This window comes from Acinonyx jubatus, chromosome D2 (assembly GCF_027475565.1).
Source record: "Acinonyx jubatus isolate Ajub_Pintada_27869175 chromosome D2, VMU_Ajub_asm_v1.0, whole genome shotgun sequence".
Classification (NCBI taxonomy): domain Eukaryota; kingdom Metazoa; phylum Chordata; class Mammalia; order Carnivora; family Felidae; genus Acinonyx; species Acinonyx jubatus.
Genome location: NC_069393.1, coordinates 5,841,245 through 5,866,897, shown reverse-complemented (window position 1 = coordinate 5,866,897; position 25,653 = coordinate 5,841,245). Strand labels below are relative to the sequence as shown.

Genomic DNA, 25,653 nt, shown 5'->3' with positions numbered 1-25,653 from the left:
AGGTAACTTCTTTCTAATTTAGTAGTCCAATATACAGTGTAAACTGAAAGGAATTTTTAATGTAATACAAAATAACAACGTTATAGAAAAAAACAACAAAATAACAGTATTATACATTTTGTCAGTGCCTAGTTTGTGTATATTTGATATTAAGGATAGCAATGCTGATCTCTTAGCAGATTGTCTTCTCCACCACCCTAACCTCCCCATAAATAAAAATCTTTTTCTCTTTTTAAAATTATCTTTGTACTAGGAGTATAAAATTTAATATCTTGGGAACTCCCAACTCTTTTGAGACTAGCATCTACTGTATTTTTTTGTAGTACTGGGATGTTTCATATAGGGCCTTAAGCTTTTTGAGTATTGTGTTCTTTCCAAGAGATTTTTAGGAAAATGATGTGCTTTCTCTTCATGATAACCCTTTTTATTATTCTTTAGAAATTTAGAAAATTATATAAAAATTTAAATTTGCCATTCTGTAGGTTTTTGAAAATGGGATAAGATTTCTGGAATACCTGTATTTATCAGCTTGGTATGCTCATTCTCTGTGAAGATAAATGGAAATATCTTTTTTTTTTTTTTTTTTTCCTAGACCAGAGGAAGAGTCTTCTTCATCCTCCAGTGATGAAGATGAGGATGATAGGAAACAGATTGATGAGCTACTAGGAAAAGTTGTATGTGTAGATTTCGTTAGTTTGGATAAAAAGAAAGCACTGTGGTTTCCTGCATTGGTGAGTAACTTCAGTATTAAAGAGTTTAACTTTCAACTATTTAAGTTCATGAAGAGGACAACTGATAATCTTACTAGTATTTTTCACAAGTACAAAGTGGGGAAATGGTTTTAGCATCATTTAGTTTACACAAATATTACTTTCAAAATTGTCTTTGAGTACCAAGAACTCTTGAAGTCATCCAAGAAAGGCCAAATTTTGGTAATTTTAGAGGCTAGGTATATGAGAGTTCATTATACTTCTCTTTCTATTTTGGGTAGAAAAGTCATAATGCAAATTTTCACAACTCCTAAATTCATCATGCAGAAGATTGCAGAAGAGGAGACTTTCTTTTTCTACTGTTAACTAAAATGATGTCTGTCTATCCTCCTTTTCAGTGAACATGTTTTATATTCTTTATCCTGAGCTCCGTTCAGTGTTTTGCACAAAATAATTGCCCAGTAAATGCCCGTTCTTTCAGTTAAAACTTAACATTGTATTTTATAATTAAAACTAAAGAGGGTAATTATTTGTTTTAATAAATATAAATGCTTTATGATATCTTTGTACCTTTGCATATATCCATCTGTCCATCCAGTATTTATTGGATGCCTGTTGTATGCAGGGACTGTGCTAAGACCTTTACAGGGACTATGAGGCAGGTATTATTATTTATCCTCACTTAGTGATAAGGAAACTGAGTATTGGAAAGTCGAAGTAAGTTGGGTAATAAACTGAAAACTTAAGTGTCAACGTATGAGATCATTGCTTTTTTCCTTAAGCACTAAGATTTCTTTGTAAGAATTTCTTTTGAAAACTTTTTTTTTTTTAATGTTTAATTATTTATTTTGAGAGAGGGGTGGAGGAGTGGAGAGAGAGAGGGAGAAAGAATCCCAAGCAGGCTTCACCCTGTCAGTGGAGAGCCCAACACAGGGCTTTATCTTAGGAACAGTGAGATCATGACCTGAGCCAAAAATCAAGAATTGGATGCTTAACCAACTGAACCATACAGGTGCCCCTGAAAACATGTTTTGTTTTGTTTTTTAATGTTTGTTTGTTTGTTTCTGAGAGAGCATGTGCATGCACGAACTGGGGAGGGGCAAGGAGAGGAGAGAAAGAATCCCAAGCAGGCTCCATGCTGTCAGCGCAGAGCCAGTAACGGGGCTTCGATCCCACAGACGGTGAGATCATGACCTGAGCTGAAAATCAAGAGTTGGACGCTTAACCAACTAAGCCACCCAGGCACCCACAGCCCAGGCTGTGCTAACAACTCAGAGCCTGGAGCCTGCTTTGGATTCTGTGTCTGCCTCTCTCTTTGCCCCTCCCCTGCTCATGCTCTGTCTCTCTCAAAAATAAATAAACTTAAAAAAAGGTCTCTGTGTCTTTTTCTAAAACAACAGGAATATTAATTTTTTCACTGTTAGTATATTCAGTATTATGATTCTCTCACCATAATTTCTGAATAGTTTTCTTGATGATGGGAAAAATATTTAAGTATTTATGATGTTGAATTGTCAGTAATCTGCTTAGGAACCATCTCATTATCATTTAAAGAATCTTAGAATTATTCATATATGTAATCCTTCCCCCCAAAGTGAGATCTTTTGGACAGTGATGAGTACTTTTTGTCAACTAGGGTGTAAACTTGTGTTCTAAATCAAACAATCTTGACATAATAACATAAATAGTATTTGGGTTTCAATTTTTAAAATTAGTTTTTATAAACTGAGTAAATTTTACGAGTGTTTAGTAACATCATGCTAGGAAACAGTCGTGTACTCCCAGGACCTGTGAGCAACCTCCATGGGTTTAGCATCTCCCCTGGCCAGGCACTGTGCTGAGCTTGTCAGTATAAACAGTCTCCTTTATTCCTGAGACTGAAGATAAGTGGTATTTACCCCCATTTTAAGAGAAGGAAATCTTAGCTTCCATGACTCATGCAGTTGTCTTTTTCAGTTTCCTTCATGGTTTCTCCTCTAACCAACCTTGAAATGTTGCTGTTCAAGGTTCAGAATATATCACTCTGTATTCTCTTTTGGGTGATCTCATCCCCTTTTATAGCATTGGTTGCAGAGTTAACAAACTGAAATGCCTTAGGGACCAAGAAAAGAACATACATGGGTGAACAGGATGAAATACGGATTATCATTCCTGTGGCAGAATGGAAAGTGATCCCACTTACACACCACCAGCAGCATCGGCCAAAGCTATCATATATGTAATTTTTGAAACCCATGAGAAAGTGTGATTCCTTCAGTAGCTCAGTTGGTCAAGTGGAGGACTGCAAAAACCATGAGGAAAAAAAGGTAGATTTTATGCATAGTTTTAGACCTAAGTTTGAGACCCTTAGTATTTAGGCTATTGACTCCCAAGTTTATATCACAGTTCAGACCTCCATTGTGAGCTCTAGACTTGGGTATCTCTCTATTTAGTATCTCCATTTGGATGTCTTTCAGCCACCTCAAAACTTAATAAATTTAAAACTAAATGTATTCTCTCCTCCCTTCTTCCGAAACTTGGCCCTTCTCCATTGTTTCCTCTCACAGTGAATGACATCATTTGCACAAGACAGAAACCTGAGCATCCCTCTGCTTGCTCATCTCTTCACTTCCCTAATTATCTCTCATAGTTCTCTTTTCTTTAATTTGCCATTGCCACCACTCTGCAGCCAAGTCACCACCTCTCACCTGGATGTTTTAATTCCATTTTAATAAATAAATAAAAACAATTGTAACTTAATTTTATTTTTATTCTTTTTTTAATGTTTATTTTTGACAGAGAGAGAGAGAGAGAGCGCGAGCAAGCATGAGTGGGGGAGGGGCAGAGAGACGGGGAGACACAGGATCTGAAACGGGCTCCAGGCTCTGAGCTGTCAGCACAGAGCCTGACACAGGGCTCAAACTCAGGGACAGTCGAGATCATGGCCTGAGCTGAAGTCAGACACTCAACCGACTGAGCCACCCAGGCGCCCCTATTCTTTTTTTTAAAGTTGGATTTATTTAAATAATTAATCTCTGTGTCCCACATGGGGCTTGAACTCAGAACCCCGAGATCAAAACTCACTTGCTCCTCTGACTGAGCCAGCCAGGCACCGCCTAAGTAATTCTTTAAAAGGCAAAGCAGTTACAACATTATCCTTCCTCAGAGCCTTTCCTTAAAGATTTTAGATTTTATTCTAAGAATTAACCAGAAAATCTGAACCCTTTTCATCTCTCTTAATCACTCCAGGCAGAAAGTTAGCCACACTGCCCTTTTGCTCTCTGGAACAGGGTTCCACTGCTTCCTGTCTCTGACGCTTCCTGTGATTAGTTTCCTCTGCTTGCAGTGCACTCCTTTGCTGCATATACATGCGTACGTGTACATCCCATGTCAAGCCACCTCCTACTCAGCCTTGAAAGCTGAGCTTAAATGTTGTGCCTTCAAGGAAGCGGTCCTGTGGGGTGCCTGGGTGGCTCAGTCGGTTAAGCGTCCGACTTCGGCTCAGGTCACGATCTTGGAGTGTGTAGGTTTGAGTCCCACATCAGGCTCTGTACTGACAGCTCAGAGCCTGGAGCCTGCTTTGGATTCTGTGTCTCCCTTTCTTTCTGCCCCTCCTCTACTCGCTCGCTCTCTCTCAAAAATAGATAAACATTAAAAAAAATTAAAAAAAAAAGTGGTCCCTGATTACCTAGATAAGGACTTAACGCAATAGCAGTTAAATCAGTGTGTACTCTCTTACTTAGTGCTTGTCTTCCCAACTAGAGTACAAGCTCCGTGTAGGGAGGAGCGGTGACTGTCTGGGCTTCTGTGTTCTCTGGCATCTAGTACAGTACCCTGATGTGGTAGTTAGTATCTATAGCATGATTAGACCAAATATTAAGTATTTACTTCAGAAATTTTTTACATTTATTTTGGGGGAGAGGGAGGGAGAGAGAATCCCAAGCTGGCTCTGCGCTGACAGCACAGAGCCCAACACAGGGTTCAAACTCACAAACTGCGGGATCATTGCTATGAGCTGAAACCAGAAGTCGGACGCTTAACCAACTGAGCGACCCATGGCAGGCGTCCCTACTGGAGGACTTTTTTGAAATGACAAGGAAGTTTCCTTGGATGCTAATACATAGAGCAGACTTTTTTCTTTTTTTAAAAATGTTTTAATGTTTATTTATGTTCAAATGAGAGGCAGAGTGCAAATGGGGGAGGGGCAGAGAGAGAAGGAAACACAGAATCCAAAGCAGGCTCCAGGCTCCTAGCGGTTGCACAGGGCCTGACGTGGGGCTCGAACTTGCGAACTGTGAGATCATGACCTGAGCCAAAGTCAGACGTTCAACCAACTGAGCCACCCAGCCGCCCCATGTAGCAGACTTTCATCAGTGAGTTTATTCACAGTGCCGTCAGTATTTAAGGAATGCCTGGTGCACTGCAGTTGCTGTTACGGAAAATGTGAACTAACTTTTTAAAGACGAAATTAGAACTCACCTGTTTCTAGCTCCTTTCTGACCTGTGGTGAGAATAAATGGCCTTTATGTACCATTGTCATTTTTCAGAGCTAATGAGACTGTCCTTAAAACAAACCTGTCATACTTATTTAGCCCATTTTTCATTGTTCCTGGTATACATAGTGGGCTGTCTTGGAATTAAAATACTAAAAGTTTATAGGCGTCTTGCATTAGCCTTTAGGAAGGAATGCTTGCACCTCACTTTAAATAGCAGCTGAGGTGACTCCAACTAAAGTAAATCTTCTTCTGTTAGTAATAAATCTTATGTAGCCTCCAGAAAGGTATCTTTTTTATAACATTTACTTTTTAGAGTGGGTAGCATTGGGAAGAAATTTTAGTGCCTGTTATGTATATTTAAATGTAAGTAATAAGTGGAACTCATCTCTACCTTTTTTAAGTTGGAGACTCTCTGATACTTGCTCCCATTTTGGTTTCTGTTCTCTTAGCCATGCTGCAGACCCTCTGGCTTTAGCTCTTTGTTCCACCCCAGCCTCCCCTTTCATTCCAGTGTTCTGTTTCTAACTAGAACTTGGTCCACAGCTTCAGTCGAGCCATGGCCACGCTTCTGGTTTCAACACCAAGCCAGTGCCAGAAACGATGTGGGGAATCAAGAAAGCTGGAAGGATATAGGATGTAAATTTAAAATCACTTGTGTGTATTTTCATGTGTGTGTACTTGTTTACCCTACAAACTAAAATTCGTTTTTAAGCTTTAAGCTGAAACTATCTTTTATTAAAAAAAAATTTTTTTTAATGTTTATTTTTGAGAGAGAGAGAGCGAGAGCCCAAGAGAGGGAGACAGAATCTAAGGCAGGCTCTAGGCTCTGGGCTGTCAGCACAGAGCCTGAGGTGGGGCTTGAACTCACGAACCAGGAGATCATGACCTGAGCTGAAGTCAGACACTTAACCGACTGAGCCACCCAGGCGCCCCTGAAACTGTCTTTTAAAAGGATTTTAATAATTGATACATAACTGTAAATGTGCTTTTAGTTTTAATAGTTTACACTTTTTTGTTTTTTAAAGGTGGTTTGTCCTGATTGTAGTGATGAAATTGCTGTGAAAAAAGACAATATTCTTGTTCGATCTTTCAAAGATGGCAAATTGTAAGTATAATTCACTGGAGGTTAAAAATATGCTGTTTTTCCAAGTTAGGATAGTAAATGATAATAAATTAATTATTTCCAATGACCTTATGCTTTTACTTTTCATCATACAGAATGTTTGGAAGTGTGATCGTTTTTCACATTATCATTTAAGTGGTCTTGCAGTATGCCTTACTTGTTTATTTTGTTTTTTTCTAAACTCCCAGAGTTTGTCAGTATTTGCCTGTATAGTATAATAGCTGGTGATTTGTTCAGGCACATTTAGATATATCTACTGTATCTAATATGTGATCGCTATATTTATTGATGTCTTTACTATTCTGGAATATTTAATTGGGCCCTAATATTTTTAGTTCTAATGGTTATACTGATACCTGTTGTGTAACATTCAACTTGTATAGTAGCCTGTGGATTAAAATGGGTTACTGCAAATGTATTAAGTATTCAAGTGATTTTTCATATAGAGCCTTTCTGCAACTGAGTTATGAATTTCTGTGTTTTTTTTCTCCCCCTTTAAGAATTATGTGACTAGAAAAGTCATGTATTTTATACTTGGCCTTATTCTGTGTTTATACCTTAAAAGGATCATCAGATTTTAAGATTGGTGTTTGGGTTTTCAGGTTCTAGAAAGTGATTTTTAAAAACAATTTATGAAATCCACTTTAACAAAATGGAGATAATCAGGAATTTGAATATTAAAATTGAACACTGGTTCAATGGTATTAGGAAATTATTGTTAACTTTTAAATGTGTAGTAATGGTATTGCTTATGATTTAAAAAAAATTTTTTTTTAATGTTTATTTATTTTTGAGAGAGACAGAGACAGAATGCGAGTGGGTTGGGGCGGAGAGAGAGGGAGACACAGAGTCCGAAGCAGGCTCCAGGCTCTGAGCTGTCAGCACAGAGCCTGACACGGGGCTCGAACTCACGAGCTGTGAGATCATGACCTGAGCCGAAGTCGGATGCTCAATGGACTGAGCCACGCAGGCGCCCCTGTTTATGATTTTTAAAAAGAATTTTCTTTTAAAACTCATGTGAAGTATATCACAAATCAAATTATATAATATCTCAAATTTCCTTCAAAGTAATCCACATGGGGTGGGAGGAAGTAGGTAGGGGTATAAGTGAAAGTGACTGACTTTATGATTATTGTAGTTGGAGAATGGGTATATGGTGTTTCACGCACTGTTTTATTCTCTTCTGTATGTATTTGAAATTTTTTGAATAAACCTTAAAAATAGGCTGGCTGACAAATGTATTTGGAATAGTTTTCTGGCATTTGTAGATTGATACAGACCAAATGCAGAAGAGCTGAATGATACTGAGGGATGATTTATTATTGTAAAATAGGAGATGAATGTGATACATATGATAGAAATTCTTCCAGTTGCTTACATCTGACTCCCTCCCTCCTTATGATTGGGGAGTTCCATAAAAGGCTAAGTTATATATTAGAAGTTTGCTTGTGAGCCTAGAATCCAGCTTAAAAACAGTTCTTAGAAGAACATTTATAGTATAAACAAGTACATTTTCTTCCAGTCTTAAATTCAGTAATTTCTTGTGATTATTCCAAGACAATGGCAAATTCTTACTATTTGACTTCTTTTTTTATTGGATTGATCCTGCCATCAAAGTATTTTCATTTACTATTATTTTCACTAGCCTCCCTGTTTTCAGTGTTACATTTAGCCAGGGACTCCTGATGTTTGAGAATATCTTGTTTGAAAAACACCTCTCAAGGTGGGGTCCTTCTGTAGATGATGACCTATTTCAACATTCTGCTTAGCATTTTATTTGGGACTTGCAGCACTGTGCAATCACTTTCATTGTAAATGTTAATGTTTTCATATTTTTAATATTTTTCTGTAGTGTGTAATTCAACTCTTAATTTCTGTTGTGTTTTTTGTGGCTTTTTTTTCTTTAAAATTAAAAAAAAACTAATGTAGTACTTCAGTGCCAAGAAAGGATGTCCATGAAATTACTAGTGACTCTGCACCAAAGCCTGATGCGATATTAAAACAAGGTAAGGATAATCTTGGAATAGTTATGGTTAACTTAACAACTGCTGAAGTGTTTTTGAAGATCAAACTTTCTTTTGCTCTTTAAAAAATGTATTTTGGGGGCATTTGGGTGGCTCAGTCAGTTAAGCATCTGACTTTGGCTTGGGTCATGATCTTGTGGTTCATGAGTTTGAGCCCCGCGTTGGGCTCTGTGCTGGCAGCTCAGAGCCTGGAGCCTGCTTTGGATTCTGTGCCTCCCCCTCACACACACACACACACACACACACACACACACACACACACACACACTCCCTCTCTCTCTCTCTCTCTTTGTCTCTTTCTCTCTCTCTCTTTCTCTCTCTTTCTCTTTCTCTGTCTCTCCCTCTCTCTCTTTTTCTCTCAAAAATCAATGAACATTAAAATAAACAAATAAATAAAATAAAAAATAATATTTTTTATAATCCTGTCTTTGAAGTTATAGTTGGTTCTGTGTGAATTATACTTTTGTAAACCTAGGTGTCTTTTGTTACTATAGGGTGTCTTTTTCTTTCTTAGCTTATAATCAGGGGCAGTAATCTAAAAGTGGCAAAGAACTATATTACCAGCTAATTACTATAGCCTTGCTTTTGCCTAGTAAATAAAATATTACTTCCTAAGGATGGTAGAAACAGAAGTCAAAAGTAGTTTTGATTTGGCATGTCTCATAGTGTAACAATAGTCATATTTTATTGAGGAATATATCATAATTGCATTTTTTGCTTGGTTTTTAGCTTTGTAAATAACTTTATTTTCCTTTCACCCATATTCATCAAATCTAATAGTATGCTATGTAGACTGGTTAAAAATCACCAAGAATTTGTGGCTTAGAGTTTATTTCCATGTATTATAAACTGAAAATAACTGTGTCTAGCTAATTTTAGTTTAAGCTGATTATTACTTTAATTTTAATTCAGGTTTAACTAGAAATGAAGCTAATGCGTATTTATAGAATATCTTCAGCTATAACGTATGTTCATTACAGCGGCTTTGTGCTTGATATATGATGCTGATTCATAGTCATTTGTTGGACAAATGATCAGAAATGTACCAGTCTTAAAGTTGTTTTTACTAGGCATGTTTAGTTTTTGTGTAAAAGAAGAAAACTGTTCTTTGTTTGAACCTAAGTCCCCTTCAGTAGCAGCTGTTTGCTGTCTATAAAATGGGTGCCTGATGCTTCGGATGGTTGGGTTTGAAATGAGTTACCACAGTGCGCAGTGCCTGGCACGTAGCAGACACTTCACAGATGTCAGTGGTGTTAGCACCGTAGTTTTACTTTTTTTTTTTTTTAATCTTTTTTACTACTATTAGACAAATCAGTTGTCTTAATTTCTCCAGTTCACATAGTTTATGGTCCTCTTTCCAGCCTTCGATCAGGCACTTGAATTTCACAAAAGTAGAACGATTCCTGCTAACTGGAAGACTGAACTGAAAGAAGATAGTTCTAGCAGTGAAGCAGAGGAAGAAGAGGAGGAGGAAGATGATGAAAAAGAAAAGGAAGATAATAGCAGTGAAGAAGAGGTAATTAAAAATGGTTCATGTCTCCTAAAATTAGAAGTAACACTTCAGTTTCCTTTGTGAGTTAGGATTTGGCATAAAGTCGTCAGTCACTTAAGTATTTTTAGTATTAGAGATATTTCATAATAAAACTGTGTTGTGATGTCCGCCATAACCAGGTAGTTTGCTTGCTTACTTAAAATAGAAATATAGTCTTGTGAAATTGAAAATACTAAATACAGTTATTTCGGTAATCTCAAAAATGTTTCTTAATGATGATGTGCTTTTTTTGGTTTATCAGATAATAAGGGAAATACACACCTAACGTAGCAAATCTCTACTTTCATGTGCTTTTTCATCATCCTGTGGACCACTGTCACCTGGTACAGTGTTTTCATCTGCATATTTTATTGAAATACCTAGAGAAGTATAAAATACATCTTCCATCTAGTATTAGAAGAATAGTCAGCAAAAAAGGATTAATACCTTTAATACCTCTTTGATTCAGAAAAACTTAAATACTTACGTCTAACACAGATGAGTGGCTAGTTCTAATTAGATCATAAATAAGTCATCTGTGAATTTGTATGGATCAAGTAGGTGAAGTTTTAGATTTTATTATAACTGGTACTTTAGATCTAGCAGTGATAAGTACCAACAAAAGCTGTCCATGGTATTACTAGTGACATTGTACCACTGTACTCTTAAGTGGTTTGTTGAACGATTTCATAAAAGTTACTGGTGAATGGTGTATGTAGTGAAGGCTGTATATTTGACCTTGGAGTGAATGTTTTCAGGAAACTAAGTAAGTTAATCTCAATATGTAATATTTTCGGTAAGTTCTGAAATTCTGCCATTTAATTGTAATAAACAACTATTCATGAAATAGGATTGTTTCAGAGTTTATGTTTTATGACCTAGTGATCTGTGATGACAATGTGTAGTGTAAAAGTTTCTCAGCTTCAGTCTTCTCCCCCTCCCACTTTTTGTTTAAAATGCTAAAATGAACAAGCAGTCCTTTGCTTCAAACTTTCCCAGTAGCTTCTTAGCACCTTAAAAGTCAAGCTTCACTTACAGAACTTCTTTTACAATCCAGTCCTGCCTTTTTACCACTTTTCTTGGTGTACCTTGCCATTTTGAACTTGATGCTGTGGCAATATTAAATTACATGCCTTGCCTCTTCCCAGCCTGTACACATACCAGTACCTCTGCCTACAGTGCTCTTGCCTTTCCACCCCCAGTTAGCCTGGCAAACTCCCGTTCAGTTTCAAAACCCTACTAACACGATCCCTCTGTAAAGGAAAACCTGTGCAGCATCACCTCCCTCACCTCAGGAAAGTTAATCGCTCCACTTGCTTAATTACTACCTTTCCTTGTGCATGTTTTTATCATTCACACACACGCACGCGCACTTATTGTCAGTTTTCTCCCCTGTAAGCTCCTCAGGGGTTTGGTGTTCCCTGTGCTCCTACTCGGAGTGTCTCATAATGTATAACTTGTAAATATATCATGATCAATAAATATTAGTTACTAAAATTTTCTTGCTTAGATTTGTGTTTTAGAAATGTTTTGGTGAAAGCAAATCTGGTTTCCAGTTAATCATTTTCTTTTACGTTAAATACAAACTTCACTAAATTTTGGGGACAGGAATAAGTTTGGCAGTGTATGAAAGCCAAATATTGTATCAGGGCGCATTTAAGATCATATCTAGAAAATAGGTTTCCTTAGATTTGTATCTGACTGCCTTACTAAAACCCACCTTCTGTGGACCATGTTTAAACTGAGAAGTGTAGATTTTCACATAAAGAAATTAATAATTGTCATTTATTCTTCTCTGCTCAACTGGCAAACTTAATAGTTTATCAACATGGATTTTTGTTTCTTGTTTTTACCTTGCCTTCCTTTGCTCTGCTAGCTTTTAAAATAAAGGGGCAGATGTCAAAACAATGGCATTAGACACACGATTTTTAAAGTAAAATGATATATTTCGGTTTATTTAGACTATCAGTTGAAAAGTATGGTCTGGAGGGTTACTGTCAGAAATACATTGGTTTCAGCCAGAGTAACTGCAGGTCCTAGGTGTACGTTTGGAATCACTTTCTTCACAGTTACTCCCGATCGTGTTCTCTAACAGCAGGCTCCATCGCTCACTTTTCTTTTATCTGAGTCAGCACCTAGCACAGTGCCTACGCTCGCTGGTGCTCGCTAAATGGTTTGTTGAATGGATGATAGTCACTGAATCGACGAGTTCCTCCGTCTCACCTACTACCCTGCTCCTTGCAGGTCGCTTCAGGACCAGCTCCCTACTGCCACAGCCCCTGGCCACAGCAGCAAGAAGCTAGTCCCTCCCTTGTAATTGATAAATCGGGGAACTATTTTATTACTTGAAGATTTCCCTAAGTCTGAATCTTCAGGTATTGTAGATCAAGTTTGTTCCCCACTTTACTGATTTTGTTAGCTTGAAGTGCTGCACAGTGGGGCTGTATATCATGAAGGATACTTGGAGTTTCAGCTAATGGGACCCACACGTGTATAGTTCTGGAGGAGCAACAAGATAGTCTGTTGTGATGTGAAACCCTGACCCAATTTAATATAAGTGAGAGTAGGTCTTCTTGAGCCTGTGGCCCTGACTTAAAGAGTAGATAGATCTCTGATATGGGAAAAAGCTCATGAACCATCTTGCTAGTCTTATTTCGTACTTCTTATATGAGAATTTACATTTGGGATTATCGCTGTTGAGATACCTCTTAAGGCATATTCCTTTGGAAAGCATAAAATGTCTAGACGTGCCTGGTTTTGAACATCTTAGTGTTAAGAAATAATTTTTACTTGGTAAAACGTCTTTGAAATATTTCAGTAAATGTTAGTCTTTGCTTTTAGTAGGAAATCTTGTATTATTATGATGTTTAATTGAGGAAAATAACATTCTATTCTTCTGTGACTAAAATTAGGAAGAAATAGAACCATTTCCAGAAGAAAGGGAGAACTTTCTTCAGCAGTTGTACAAATTTATGGAGGATAGAGGTGAGTTTTATTTTTAAATGTGCTACCTGTACAACAATAACCATGAATAAAAAAACCATGAAGAATTCTGTTCATTAAGCTTCATGTCACTAATAATCATGGCTGCCTTACTGCCTGCCAGCGTCACCAGCACCTGGCATAGTACTTGGCATATAGTACACGGGAGGAGGAATTTGACAGTATTTTGATGGATATTATGGCCATGGACCCATATGGCCTGCATTCTGTTCTGCCTATCTGCCCTCCATCCATGGGTTCCCAAAGAACTCTTACGACTAGGGAGCAGTAGCTGAATGGTAATCATAGTACCATTTTATTTGTACCTACATAGATTCCTCTAGTAAAAAGCCTTCCTCTCTAGAATCACTGTTGGATATACCTTGGATGTGTATGTTTGTGTGTGTTTGTGTATGTGTGCATGTGAGTGAGAGAAAGAGCCAGAGAGACACCATACTCCCAAGTCTTCTTGTGACCCAACCACACAGAACGAAGCAGAGAATTAAACCATCCAGAGAGAGTCAGACATAGAGAAAGGTGGCAGAGTCTCAGGGTGAGCCTTGACTTAGTCTTTTGAATCTACCTGGTGGTGTTAAAGAAATACAAGAATCGAGGGAAAGAGGTATGGATGTTGACCTTTCGTTTTCGGTAGTGACCTCGTCCTCTGGTAACTGTGGCTTTGTCACTCTCTTGGTAATCTGCTGTTCAGAGTATAGTGTCTCCTTTCCTGGGAAGATGCCAGCAAGGGAGTAGGGAGAGGCAGAAAGCTTTCTAGCTTGAGGAGAAGGACAAAATGAATGAATAATTTTTGGAAGTGCCACTGTACTTTGGGAGTTATTTGGGGGGGGGGGGAGGATTAATATTTTTTTAAATCCTCATTTGTAATGTTGATAAGTAGAAGTTGGCTGTCTTTTGCTCTCGTGAGTGATAGTGGCTGCCATAATGTAGGTATCTTTATTGTTTGATATAAAATGTCCTTGCTTTCTGTATTATTTTTTTGTATGAATGAGGGTTGGCCTAAGAAGGTAGGTGATTTCTTAGGCTTTTGTATAAGGCAAATAAAAAAGTGAAGGGGTGCCTGGGTGGCTCCATTGGTTGAGTGTCCGATTCTTGATTTTGGCTCAGGTCGTGATCTCACAGTTGGTGAGATCTGGCCCCACGTTGGGCTCTGTGCCAACAGTGTAGAACCTGCTTGGGATTCTCTTGCTCCCTCCCTCTCTGCCCCTCCCCCGCTCGTGAGCCTGCTTTTTCAAAATAAATTTTAAAAACTCTAAAAATTTTTTGTTTCGTTGATATTTTATTTTGGTTTATTTGTTATTCTTTGTTCATCAAGGAAATGAAAATGGAGTGAAATCATACAAGGTTTCAAAAATCTGGTATGAGAAATTTTTAAAAAGGAAATGGGCTTAAGTGGTAGACATGTTTTTGATTAACAAGGGATTTTTTTTTCTCTTATACATATACTTTGCACTGTATATATTCAGTGGTAATATCTGAATCTTTTGTAGTTTTAAATAACAAATGTAGCATGGTTATAGTAAATTTTGTGTTTTCTTTAATAGGCACACCTATTAACAAACGGCCCGTACTTGGCTATCGAAATTTGAACCTCTTTAAGTTATTCAGACTTGTACACAAGCTTGGAGGATTTGATAATGTAAGTATTACAGTCAAAAGTGAAACATGTTTTTCATGCAACATGTTTTCTTTTTTAAAAATTACCTAAAATTGTCTAATAAAAACCTAATAGTAGAAGGAGAAGAAGATGTAAGGCACAAGTTAGAAACAGAAACAGCTAGCTTCCTCAACCAAATTTAAATTTAAAGAGCTTTTCAAATGAGCTTCCCGATTTACTGTTAAGTTTGTCAAACTTTCATAAACCACCTGTGTATGTGTGAGTCACAGCACAACTATATTGGTAGAAGTTCTTCCTGTGTCTCTTTTCCATTACACTGTAAGGTCCTTGAGAGTAGGGATCTCTTTTAATATTCTTTATTCTTAATCTCTTCCATGGTGTGTGATGCACACACACACATTTATGTATAGAAACATGCAGAAAAATCTTTGTTGAACTGAAGAAATTATCTTAAGGTTGCCATGATGTGTGGTGTCCATCCAATTAAGATTATTTGGGCGGGGGGAGTATTCTGTGGAAGAAAATGCTTTACTAAGATCCTTAGAACTACTTTGATTTATTAAATTTACAGGTTTTTATGGGAACTAATACATTACTTAAAAATTTTGATGTGTCTCTTCATTACAAATTTTCATTCAGACACCTGAATATTCTCTTATTTACTATGCCAGGTTTAATTTAAAAATCAAATGGCCTGGGGCGCCTGGGTGGCTCAGTCGGTTAAGCATCCGACTTCAGCTCAGGTCACGATCTCACGGTCCGTGAGTTCGAGCCCCGCGTCGGGCTCTGGGCTAATGGCTCAGAGCCTGGAGTCTGCTTCAGATTCTGTGTCTCCCTCTCTCTCTGCCCCGCCCCCGTTCATGCTCTGTCTCTCTCTGTCTCAAAAATAAATAAATGTTAAAAAAAAATAATAATAAAGTTTAAAAAAAATAAAAATAAAAAAAATCAAACGGCCTAATAGCTCAACATTTGTAATTTTCTGAGATTTGTGAGAATACTAAAACTTACTTTAAAAGATTGTTGTAAACTAAATTTTTTATTTAGAATTTATTAAGCTATTTTTCATTCCTTTGAGACTAGAGCCAGTACATATAAACATATATTTCTATATGCTACATTAGTCAAAATTTTATTATATTCCCACCTTTTAATTGGGGAGTTTTCATTTTACTTTGTCTGCTAGATTGAAAGCGGAGCTGTTTGGAAACAAGTCTACCAGGATCTTGGAATCCCTGTCTTAAATTCAGCTGCAGGATACAACGTTAAATGTGCTTATAAAAAGTAAGTCATTGTACTTGATATACCGACATTCGATATTTTACCTAGAAAACAGGAGGCTAATTATTTCTTCTAAGGAATCAGAAATTTTTACTAATCACTTTATAATAGCATGTTCTGCAGTATTTTCTGTGAATACTAGATCTATGAGATATTCTGTAAAGAAAGTTTTTGTGGCCAAGAAAATTTGGAAAGTACTGTGTAGAGACTAAAAACCTCTTTTTAAAGTGTTAAAGGGGCACCTGGGTGGCTCAGTCGGTTTAGCGTCTGATCTCAGCTCAGGTCATGATCTCGCGGTTCATGAGTTTGAGCCCCGTGTTGGGCTCTGTGCTGACAGCTCAGAGCCTGGAGCCTGCTTCGGATTCTGTGTCTCCCTCTCTTCGCCTCTGTCTCTCTCCCTCTCTCTCCCTCAAAATAAGTAAATAAACAAACATTTTAAAAAAATAAAGTGTTAAAAAGTCCAGGATTGAATCCTGCTCCTGCCAATTATTAGCTTTTGTGCCCCTTGGACCATTTATTCTCTTAAGCTTCAGTTTCCTCATTTGTAAAATGGGATACTAGTACTTGCCTTGTAAGATTATTCTGATGATTAAATGAGATTTCACATGAACTAAGAGGACTAGTGCTTGGCATATCAGAAGTGCTCATGGGGTGCCTGGGTGGCTCAGTCAGCTGAGCATCTGACTCTTTGACTCAGGTCAGGATCTCATGATTCATGAGGTCGAGCCCCACGTTGGGCTCTGTGCTGGTCAGCGCAGAGCCTGCTTGGGATTCATCTCTCTCTCTCTCTCTCTCTCTCTCTGTCTCTCTCTCCAAAATAAAAAAAAAAAGTGCTCAAAAAGTTGATGCTTTACTAATACTTCTAATAGCTATTGTTGTTACAGTTACTTTATTTAAGATACTGTTTTTTTACTTTTGGCATAGTTTTTTTGTGACTTTGGTTTTTTTTTGAAAAATGTTTCTATTTGGGTTAAAGAGAACGGGAAGAACTGAACTAGAATAAATTAGAATATTAATATGACTCAGTATTTGAGAACTTAAAAGAAATAAACACCTTTTAAAACCACCACTCTGTAGTAATAATTTGAAATGTTTTCCCAAATGTAATTTCTCTTCACGTTTCCAGATATTTATATGGTTTTGAGGAGTACTGTAGGTCGGCCAATATTGAATTTCAAATGGCATTGCCAGAGAAGGTTGTTAACAAGCCATGTAAGGAGTGTGAAAATGTAAAAGAAATCAAAGTTAAGGAAGAAAATGAACCAGAAATCAAAGAAATAAAGATTGAAGAGGAGGAGAATATAATACCAAAAGAAGAAAAGCCTACTGATGATGATACTGAAAGAAAAGAAAATATTAAACCCTCTCTGGTAAATCAGATACTGTTCATAGTGCTGTGCCTTCTTTGGTACATTGTCTACACTGTCTGTAACATTTTCATGGTTAACTTATTATAAAATGTTATACTTAATTTTTTGAGCATTTTCCTCGTTAAGTGCTATTTTTGTATTTAAAATAGTTGTTCGCTGTTTTTGCCTTAGTGTGTTAGGAATGGCAGGAGTATCTTAAAATAGCTAACGCGTTTCTCAATATTAGTATTGGTTGGTACCGCCTTTTGCTAACAATTAGATCATGGAATTAGGTTGACAGTTTTTACTTTTGTTGGTTTAGTTCCTCTGATTTTTTTCTAGGGAAGTAAAAAGAATTTATTAGAATCTATACCTACACAGTCTGATCAGGAAAAAGAAGTTAACATGAAAAAAACAGAAGAAAATGAGAATCTGGAGGACAAAGATGAGGAGACAACTGGGGTAGATGAGTCCCTCAGCATAAAGGTAGAAGCTGAAGAAGAAAAAGCAAAATCTGGGTAAGAAATTTGTTTTTGGTTAAGATGCATTTTTTGACTGAGTGAATTCTTGTAATTTGCCCTTTGTGTGTGTGCGTGTTTGAACCTAAATTTGACAAAATATAGTGTAATTGAGTGGTTTGCATTTAGTATGTAAGTACCATTTGCCTCCTTCAGAGACCCTACTAATGCAAATTTGTAGCAAAAGATCATGTTTTTGATCCATTCTTCTTGCTCTCATCATGGAAATTTATGAAATTTTGAGCTAGAAAAATACTTCTTACTACATTAAGCTCTGCTGAATAACCAGATAATAGAAATTTGGGAAGATGGCTTTCTGTATGTAATGTTTTCTAGATGGTATGTTGGCTCTAGATTTTAAGAATTGTGTTAATTTCTTAAGCAAAAAATAAGAATGGAAAAGTGCTAATAATTAGCTTTCACAAGGCCTGAATTGTTATGTTGTGTTTTCTGTGACAGTAGTAATTCCTCATTTTGGTCAGTTTGGAATGATGAACTGTTTATTCAGCAATGTAATTTATGCACTGCCCGTGGGCCCCTGGATTTTCTAGATGATCTTTGGCATCTAGCCATCGCTGAGGTTTAAAAAAAACCCTACACATCCCCATCGTCAATGGTCCGTTTAAATAAGTACAACCAAATGTTTTTGATCATTTTAGTGGTTTCTGAAATTTGGCCACAGCATGCACATAGGCAGGGAAGGGAAGCAAAATATGCTTTGCAAATTTAGGGAAAGGTACTTGTTTAGTATACCTTGTTATATATCTTTGTGTACAAATGTCTATATCAAGTACTCCTTACTGCTGTTGGTGATTATTTCAGCTATTAAGAAACTTAGTAAGTATGTAGCTTTTTGCCTAAAATCTCTTGATTATTTTAGTGTCCTCTGAAATTTTGGCTGCAGCATACAGATAAACATGGGAGGAGAAACCTGGGTTTAGATGAATATAGTCTAAGTGTTTTTTCATTATACTTGGTTATACTCCTGTGTGCACGTGTATATTTCAAGGTACTCCTTGCTGTTGTGGAGACTATTTCAACTCCTAAGAAACTTAGTAAGGATTCAGCTTTTTGTCTAAAAATCTGATCTTTAAATTTGCATGTATTTCTGGAATATCTGCTGTGTGGGAGGCATTGTGATAAGCCTGTGTTTTCTCTTTGTCACTAATAATTATCTGATTTTTTCAAGTTGGTGTTTCAATTTATTTTCTGGTGTAAACTATATATTGTAGGTTTTAAAAAATTCTTCAACTCTATGGCTTTTTAATTTACTACATATATTTATTAATGTATCATACTACAAACTGAAATTTTCCTAGCCCGACAGCACCAATTTGGTAGTGTTATGTGTTGGGAATGTCCAAGATTGATTTCTGAGTTTTATTAGATAAGTGCAATAGAAAATTTGATAGTTATAAAGAATCATATGTGAGTATTTCTCTAGCATATAAAGTTTCTCTAAGTAATTACTAGTTACTGCCAGGAATTTGCCATGTCCTTTTTTCATAGTCTAGGTAAAGGAGATTAAATAAGTTAATCTAGGTAAAATGCCCTGTTCAATGCCTGGCCCATAGAAAGTATTAATAAGTTAAAGTTGTTGTTTTTTTAATTTGTTCCATTGTATGGAGTGTGACATCAAACTGGGAAAATTTGATATTTGTGAATTCAGATGAAAAATATTGATACATTTGGTTTCCCAAAATAATAGTTCTTTAAAAGATGTGCGTGTGTGTGTGTGTGTGTGTGTGTGTGTGTGTGTGTGTGAGAGAGAGAGAGAGAGAGAGATCCACATCAACTTAATTTTTACAAATCTATATGCTGATTACATTTTATACTTCCAGAAGGTATCATTGTTGGTATTCTATGTCTGATTTAGTGCGTTTTACCTTTGATTTTGCCAGTGAATTATTAGAGAAAGGAGTAGAATATTTTATTTGACTGATAACAATCGTGTTGTTTGCTTCTTTAAACTTTAGTACACTGTTTAAGTGTTTTTCATTTGGTTGGTGTCTGAGGTTGACACTCAGTGTGAAACTTTTGTTTTCAATTTTTGATTGCTTTATTAATACAGAGTATTAGAGTATTACTCCAGATAAAATTAAAGACTGCCAGGCTGCACGAAAGTAGGATTGTGCTTCTTACTGGCATGAACCAGTTGTGCTCAGAGCATTGTGTAATGTAAGACACAATTTAGAAGTTGTTTTCATTTAAAAACTCTCAGACTTTTTATTCTGTGTCTCTCCTTTCTCTGATATGATCATTCTGAGGTACATAACAAATATCTTTGGCGCATAATAAACAACTTCTTTTGTTGTGGCCACTAGAATACACTTCCTTTTCTCCCTGATACACAGAGATACAAGCTTATGATTTAAACAAGGAATATTCTTTCCAAAAAAATGTCTTAACTGTTTTAATTTTTTAAATACATATGAACATTTATTTAAAGTTGTTAATAATAGTTTATCATCCAAAATACCCTCTCTGGTAATTTCTTAGATATTTTAGCCTTACTAATAATTATTTCTTCAGTACAGACATGTTCATGTATTTTTAATAATAGAGTTCTAGTTTTTTATCTCCAATTATAGCTGGTTTATTTAGGTCTTAATTTTGAAGTACCTATTCATTTGAATATAAATGAGTCTTTAAAAATAGAAATAATTCTTGAGATTCTGTAGACTTTGTGATGTATTTCAGAGAAAACTGATGCATTTGTTACTTTTGTAAACTTAATTTCACAGACTATTAGGCTTCCCTTCGCCCCTCCTGCCTCACAATGTAGAAGGAAAGAGGTAGGAGAATAAAAACATTTTAGTGTTGCTCATATTGCTATAGATTGTTTCTGTTGCTTACGTAATTGCATAATTAGGAGTGATAAAGTATGTTATTGCTAAAAAGGTTGCGTATAAGATTATGAAACAAATGATCGGTGGTAAAGGCTTTTTATATAAATATTACATTCATGAACTTTTAAAGCTTAATTATGTAACTGTCATGTAGTTTCTGTTTTATAATCTTAATTGTCAGCTCTAAAGTGATGGAGTCTTTTTGAGAGAAAACTATTGTACTAGATATAGACATAGTTTTTATCTGCTGTGCAGGGTAAATACATAGTATTTATCTTGGGACTAAATAGAGTTGAATTTCGTATTGAAGTCTTTTAAAAACTAAATCTAGTGTTTGGAAGATTTTCTCCAACTTGTTTAATATGGATTTGTGGCTAATATAAAATGAATGCGAATGCTCAGTTTTAAAAAGTGCACAATACTGAGAAGACTGAAATGGGCAACAGTGCTGCTTCTAGAATGATTTCCCTTTTAGTTTTGTGTTACTTGGACTTGGCCTGTCTTATACTTATTTCATTGGAACTTCGAAGTTGAGAGAGTCGGTAAAAGACTTTATACGCGGTAAAGAAACAGAAATTGTAGCAAAGTTTAGAAGAATAGAAAGAAAAAAATGATGTGATATTGATGTGAAGTTAGTCAAATAGTCCTGTGAAAGGTAAAATCATATTTCAGTTAGCATAACATTTGAAATTCTGGTTGGAGCACCTTTTGAACTCAATAAGACTAGCTGTTGGCTAGTAAGTTTTTGTTTTCAACACCCGGGGCTGGAAATACTTGAATAAAAAATACTTTTTAGTCTGGAAATGGCTATGAAGTGTAAATGATTTGTGTTTTTGTCAACACGTTTGTGTAAATCACTTTCATAATAAACCATGAAAAAGTTGTTAAAGTTGACCTTAATAGTTTCTTATACAACTTCTCTTCTTCCGGCTGTTGGAAATTTTCTTTTAATGCATTTTTCAACCTTCATTTCCTCTAAATGTATTTCTCTATAACCACAGTCATCTTATACAGTTTTGGTTTTTAATGTTACATTGCAACCCAGAATTTCATGCACATGGAACCTGCCGTTCCCGGAGCAATCACAGCCACGATTTTTATCAGTTTATGTGGTTTGGAACTGAAAAGCTTATGAAGTGTCTTTTATTAACTGCAATTTTTTAAACCTTTCAAGAGATGAAACGAATAAAGAGGAAGATGAAGATGATGAAGAAGCAGAAGAGGAGGAGGAGGAGGAGGAAGAGGATGAAGAGGATGATGACAACGATGAGGACGAGGAGTTTGAATGCTATCCACCAGGCATGAAAGTCCAAGTGCGGTATGGACGAGGGAAAAATCAAAAAATGTATGAAGCTAGTATTAAAGATTCTGATGTCGAAGGTGGAGAGGTCCTTTACTTGGTGCATTACTGCGGATGGAATGTGAGGTAACTTGAGTTTCAGCTAGTGATTACTACCTAAAAACACTTCTAAAATAATTTTCTATTTTAAAAGTTAATTGACGAATTACAGACTTATTAGTTACTCTGATTGAGGTCATAGTACCATATAAAAAATCTGTAGATTTCAGCATGTAAATGCCTCGCTTAGTGACTTCCTACTTACTGTTTTGAATACTTAGAAGATACCCTTAGGGTCTAGAAAACTGATATCTATACAGTTGACTTTTATGTTATACATGAAGATTAACAGGGACAGCAACATTATTGGTGAAATGATAGAAAAATCTTTTTTTTTTTTTAATTTATTTAAGTAGAAAAATCTTTTTTAAAGTTAAAAGAGTTTTGAGCTTCTTCATATCTGTGAGTTAATTACCGGGCTTCTTTCTCTCTCGCGTTTTCAACTACATTGCCACAGTAACCTCTTCTTTGTAATCTGAAGTTGTCACATGTCTTTCTTACAGGAGGCAGGGATTTCAAAGTCGTGATTTCTTAAGATGCATTAGCCATTTTAAGAGGGCCTTTATCTCTTCATTAACATCTCTTAGATTATAGTCTTGTTCAGAAGCCTCAGAAAGTTATTTGTATATTTGAGACGATACGGTGGAAATGCAATAAGCAAGTGTGCTTAACTAAAATAGGGTGCACTTTCTGACTGTTGATAACCCTAGGGATGAAAGGCAAGACTAAGGTTTGGTTTTAGGTGGTGTTCAGTGACTTCACTTCTTATCTTATACAAGTTTTCTTTGGTTCATCCAGAGAAATTTTGTATTTGAATTTTATCCAAAATTGGCAAGTCTGTTTTAGGAGCTGGTCACTTAAATTATCTTTTAAGAAAAACTATAAATTCGTTTTGAAATCTTTGATACTTTATTTGAAATACAGCTCGTGATAGCGTTGTTGCCCTTGAAAAATTCACCACAGAAGTTAGAAATGGTGGTTTCGTGGTGTGCCTAGTATCTTCAAGGAGGAATACAGTTCCCGTGCTTTTTATTTCAGTTGTATTCTGTGATTTAGAAAGGTGTTCAGAAAACATCATCTCAGTTTCTGTTTCTTAAAAAAACTATATAGCCTCTGTTTCTTAAAAGTCCATTTTGTGTTGTCGTGCTGTGGCAATAGGAAGCTCTAGAAGCATGTCTAATCTGATTACCTTTCTTACCTAGAGAAAAGTGCAATTCTGATCCATTCTGACGCTTGGAAGAAAATAACAATTTAAGTCATAAGGAAATGTTTAGAAGTTTTGTTTGGGGACTCGTTCTTTGTTATTTCTAACCAGCAAGTTTGGGATTTTAAGAATACTTTTAATCAGTGTTGTCCCGTAACATAAGCTTTTCCAAAGAGTCAGTTTTAACACCATGTGTAATTTATCCTTTTGTCCGTTGGCTCTTGGGCTGCTTTTGTGGTGCATGATTTTCCTTACCTGAAGGGCTGGCTGTTAATGATCATGTTCGACGGAAGATACTGGAGATCTCAGATATAGCTGCTATAAGAATATTTTGCCCAGTTTTGACATTTAATCATTTTGATCTTACTGAATGATCATCATAATATAAATGTCGAGGGAGTTCCATTTATGCCTGGAGTGTACATGTTGAATACGTTAGTTTAAAATTAGGAAGGAAAAAATTGAATCAGGAAAGATTAATAATTACTGAGTAATGCCCACAAGAGCTGTAAGAGCCACATCATCTTTACCTCTCCTTTCAGTTCTTCTGCCCTTAGTTTATATAATGAGGTAGGTTTTCTAGTGGCCTTAGTAAATGCTTTGTATTTCGTGACAGAACTTGCGCCATTATCAGGGCTTGATTATTTTCTATTGTTCCATTAAATAAAGAGGCTTAGTAAGTGTAAGAATTGAGACATTCATAAAATTATTCTGCAAGTAGGACACAACTTTCTGTTTGTTTAAGAAAAGACTGAGTGAAGGAAAGAGTCCTCTTTCCGTCGGAACACTTGGATTTTAGGGGCCAGAAAGAGAATGTCAGTATTTTAGCTTTGAAATTGGTGAGGGGTTGGGGATGGTAAGGGAAGACTTTAAATTGAGACCTTCAAGTTTTTAATAATACAGAAAAGAAAACGAGACCTAGTTCAACAAGACAAGCTGATGTCACTGAGAAGGATGCCATCTACTCCTCACACCTCAAGCGTTTGTGTGGTCTGAACTTTCAAAAGAAGAAAACTAACCAACTTGACGAAGACCTGTAGAGTGAATCTCTTCATACTCCAGCAGCATAGAGAAAGCTGTACTTCTGTAGATTAGCAGTTAATTTTCATAGTCAGCATAACAATAGTCCTATTTCTCTCTGCAGTAATAACCAGAATCTCTTATTGATGAATAAGCAATAATTATGATTTTTGCTGCTCCTTCATGTCTGAAGCTAATCTAATGAGGACTGCAACAAATCCTCATCAGTTCTGCAACTGTGTTCCTATTGTTTCAGTGATCTTCAGCTTGATCTTTGAATTTACACCTAAGAGATGTGAAATTAGACATGAAGATTTATGTATGAAGGTTCATGAAAATAGTTTTATCTTCAGTGGCAGTCATTCATTACTATAGCAATTTAGGAAACTTCTTATGGAGCTATTTGTGTGAGTTTTGTTTGATCTGAAAGGTCACTTTCCAGTAAACAAATTTTTCATAAAGAAAATAAGAGACTATCTTTCTTAGTTTAAAAAAATGCTATTTTTCTGGTAATTTCTGCATTTTACCTTTTTTCTAAAATGCTGTGTAAACCTTTCCAATAACACAATTTTCATTTGCACGCCTATTTCACATTTGAAAAATGTTAATTTTTGTTACACAAAAGAATAGTATTTGGGCCAATTTATTTTTACTACCACAAGAAGAAGACACATTTTTACAGGCTTACATCAGATTTACTGGAAATAGCCAGAACTCTGGATCTTAAACCACATAATGGCTTATAAATGGCATAATAGTGCTACAGAATTTGTCAGGTGTGGTGAACATATATAAAACTATTGTCCAACACAGTAGACTTCACTAGGTTGCCATGTGCTTGGAGGAAGTCAGTGCTTCTTTATGAATTGTATTTGACTCTTCTAAAAATAGCATCCAATCTAGAAAACTGGCAAAATACATAAAAGTAGAAAGACAACTAGTAATATTGTAGTATGTTCTCTTGTAGACTTTTAAAAGACATTATACGTTTTTAAAAATTATAATCACACTTCAGTAATTTTTCATAGTAGGCTTTCTGCTTGTTTTCTCTGCGTGATGTTCATGCTTTATGGAAGTTTTTAGTTCATTAGCTAATTGATCCCCTTTGTTCTCGCTTCTAAGTTCATGCCATAAACGTGGGATTGAGTTTTGAAAATCAAGTTACACTCTGAAATTCAGCTGCTACAATCTCTGTTGTGTGTGTGTTGGGTTTATCCTCGTTCCCAAACACAGCCAAGTGTGTTACAGCTTTCTGGGCAACTTGGTTTGCAATTTAAAATGCATCAGTGTTTTATCATGTATTGAAGCTGATTTGTTTTTCTCCATTTCCAGTTTGGCTTTCCATAATCAAGGGGTTGGGAATTTGATTAGAGAATTTTTTTTTATATTAACGCTCATCAACTACATGAAAAGGATACCCTCAAGTAAAAGAGAAAGGGAAAAGCAACACTAAAGTTTCAGCTGTAAAATTTCTAATTAGCAAATTAGTAGTTCTACTCCATTTTATAAGTTCTAGAAAACTAAAAATAAGATAAGTTACATTTGAAGATATTAC

At 36.0% G+C, this 25,653-nt stretch overlaps 1 protein-coding gene across 6 annotated transcripts in view; it reads left to right on the top strand.

The window, feature by feature from the left end:
• Positions 1-25,653, top strand: part of ARID4B (AT-rich interaction domain 4B) — a 149,505-nt gene that overhangs the window by 88,048 nt on the left and 35,804 nt on the right. For 5 of the 6 annotated variants that reach the window (XM_027046918.2, XM_053207213.1, XM_053207215.1 and 2 more), the window contains exons 8-17: positions 593-731; positions 6,211-6,290; positions 8,238-8,314; positions 9,694-9,848; positions 12,776-12,848; positions 14,408-14,502; positions 15,665-15,762; positions 16,886-17,129; positions 17,451-17,626; positions 21,650-21,901. In XM_027046918.2, the coding sequence (XP_026902719.1) occupies positions 593-731; positions 6,211-6,290; positions 8,238-8,314; positions 9,694-9,848; positions 12,776-12,848; positions 14,408-14,502; positions 15,665-15,762; positions 16,886-17,129; positions 17,451-17,626; positions 21,650-21,901 (1,389 nt within the window). The remainder of the gene's footprint in view (positions 1-592; positions 732-6,210; positions 6,291-8,237; positions 8,315-9,693; positions 9,849-12,775; positions 12,849-14,407; positions 14,503-15,664; positions 15,763-16,885; positions 17,130-17,450; positions 17,627-21,649; positions 21,902-25,653) is intronic. The other variant, XM_027046921.2, reaches the window with a different exon arrangement.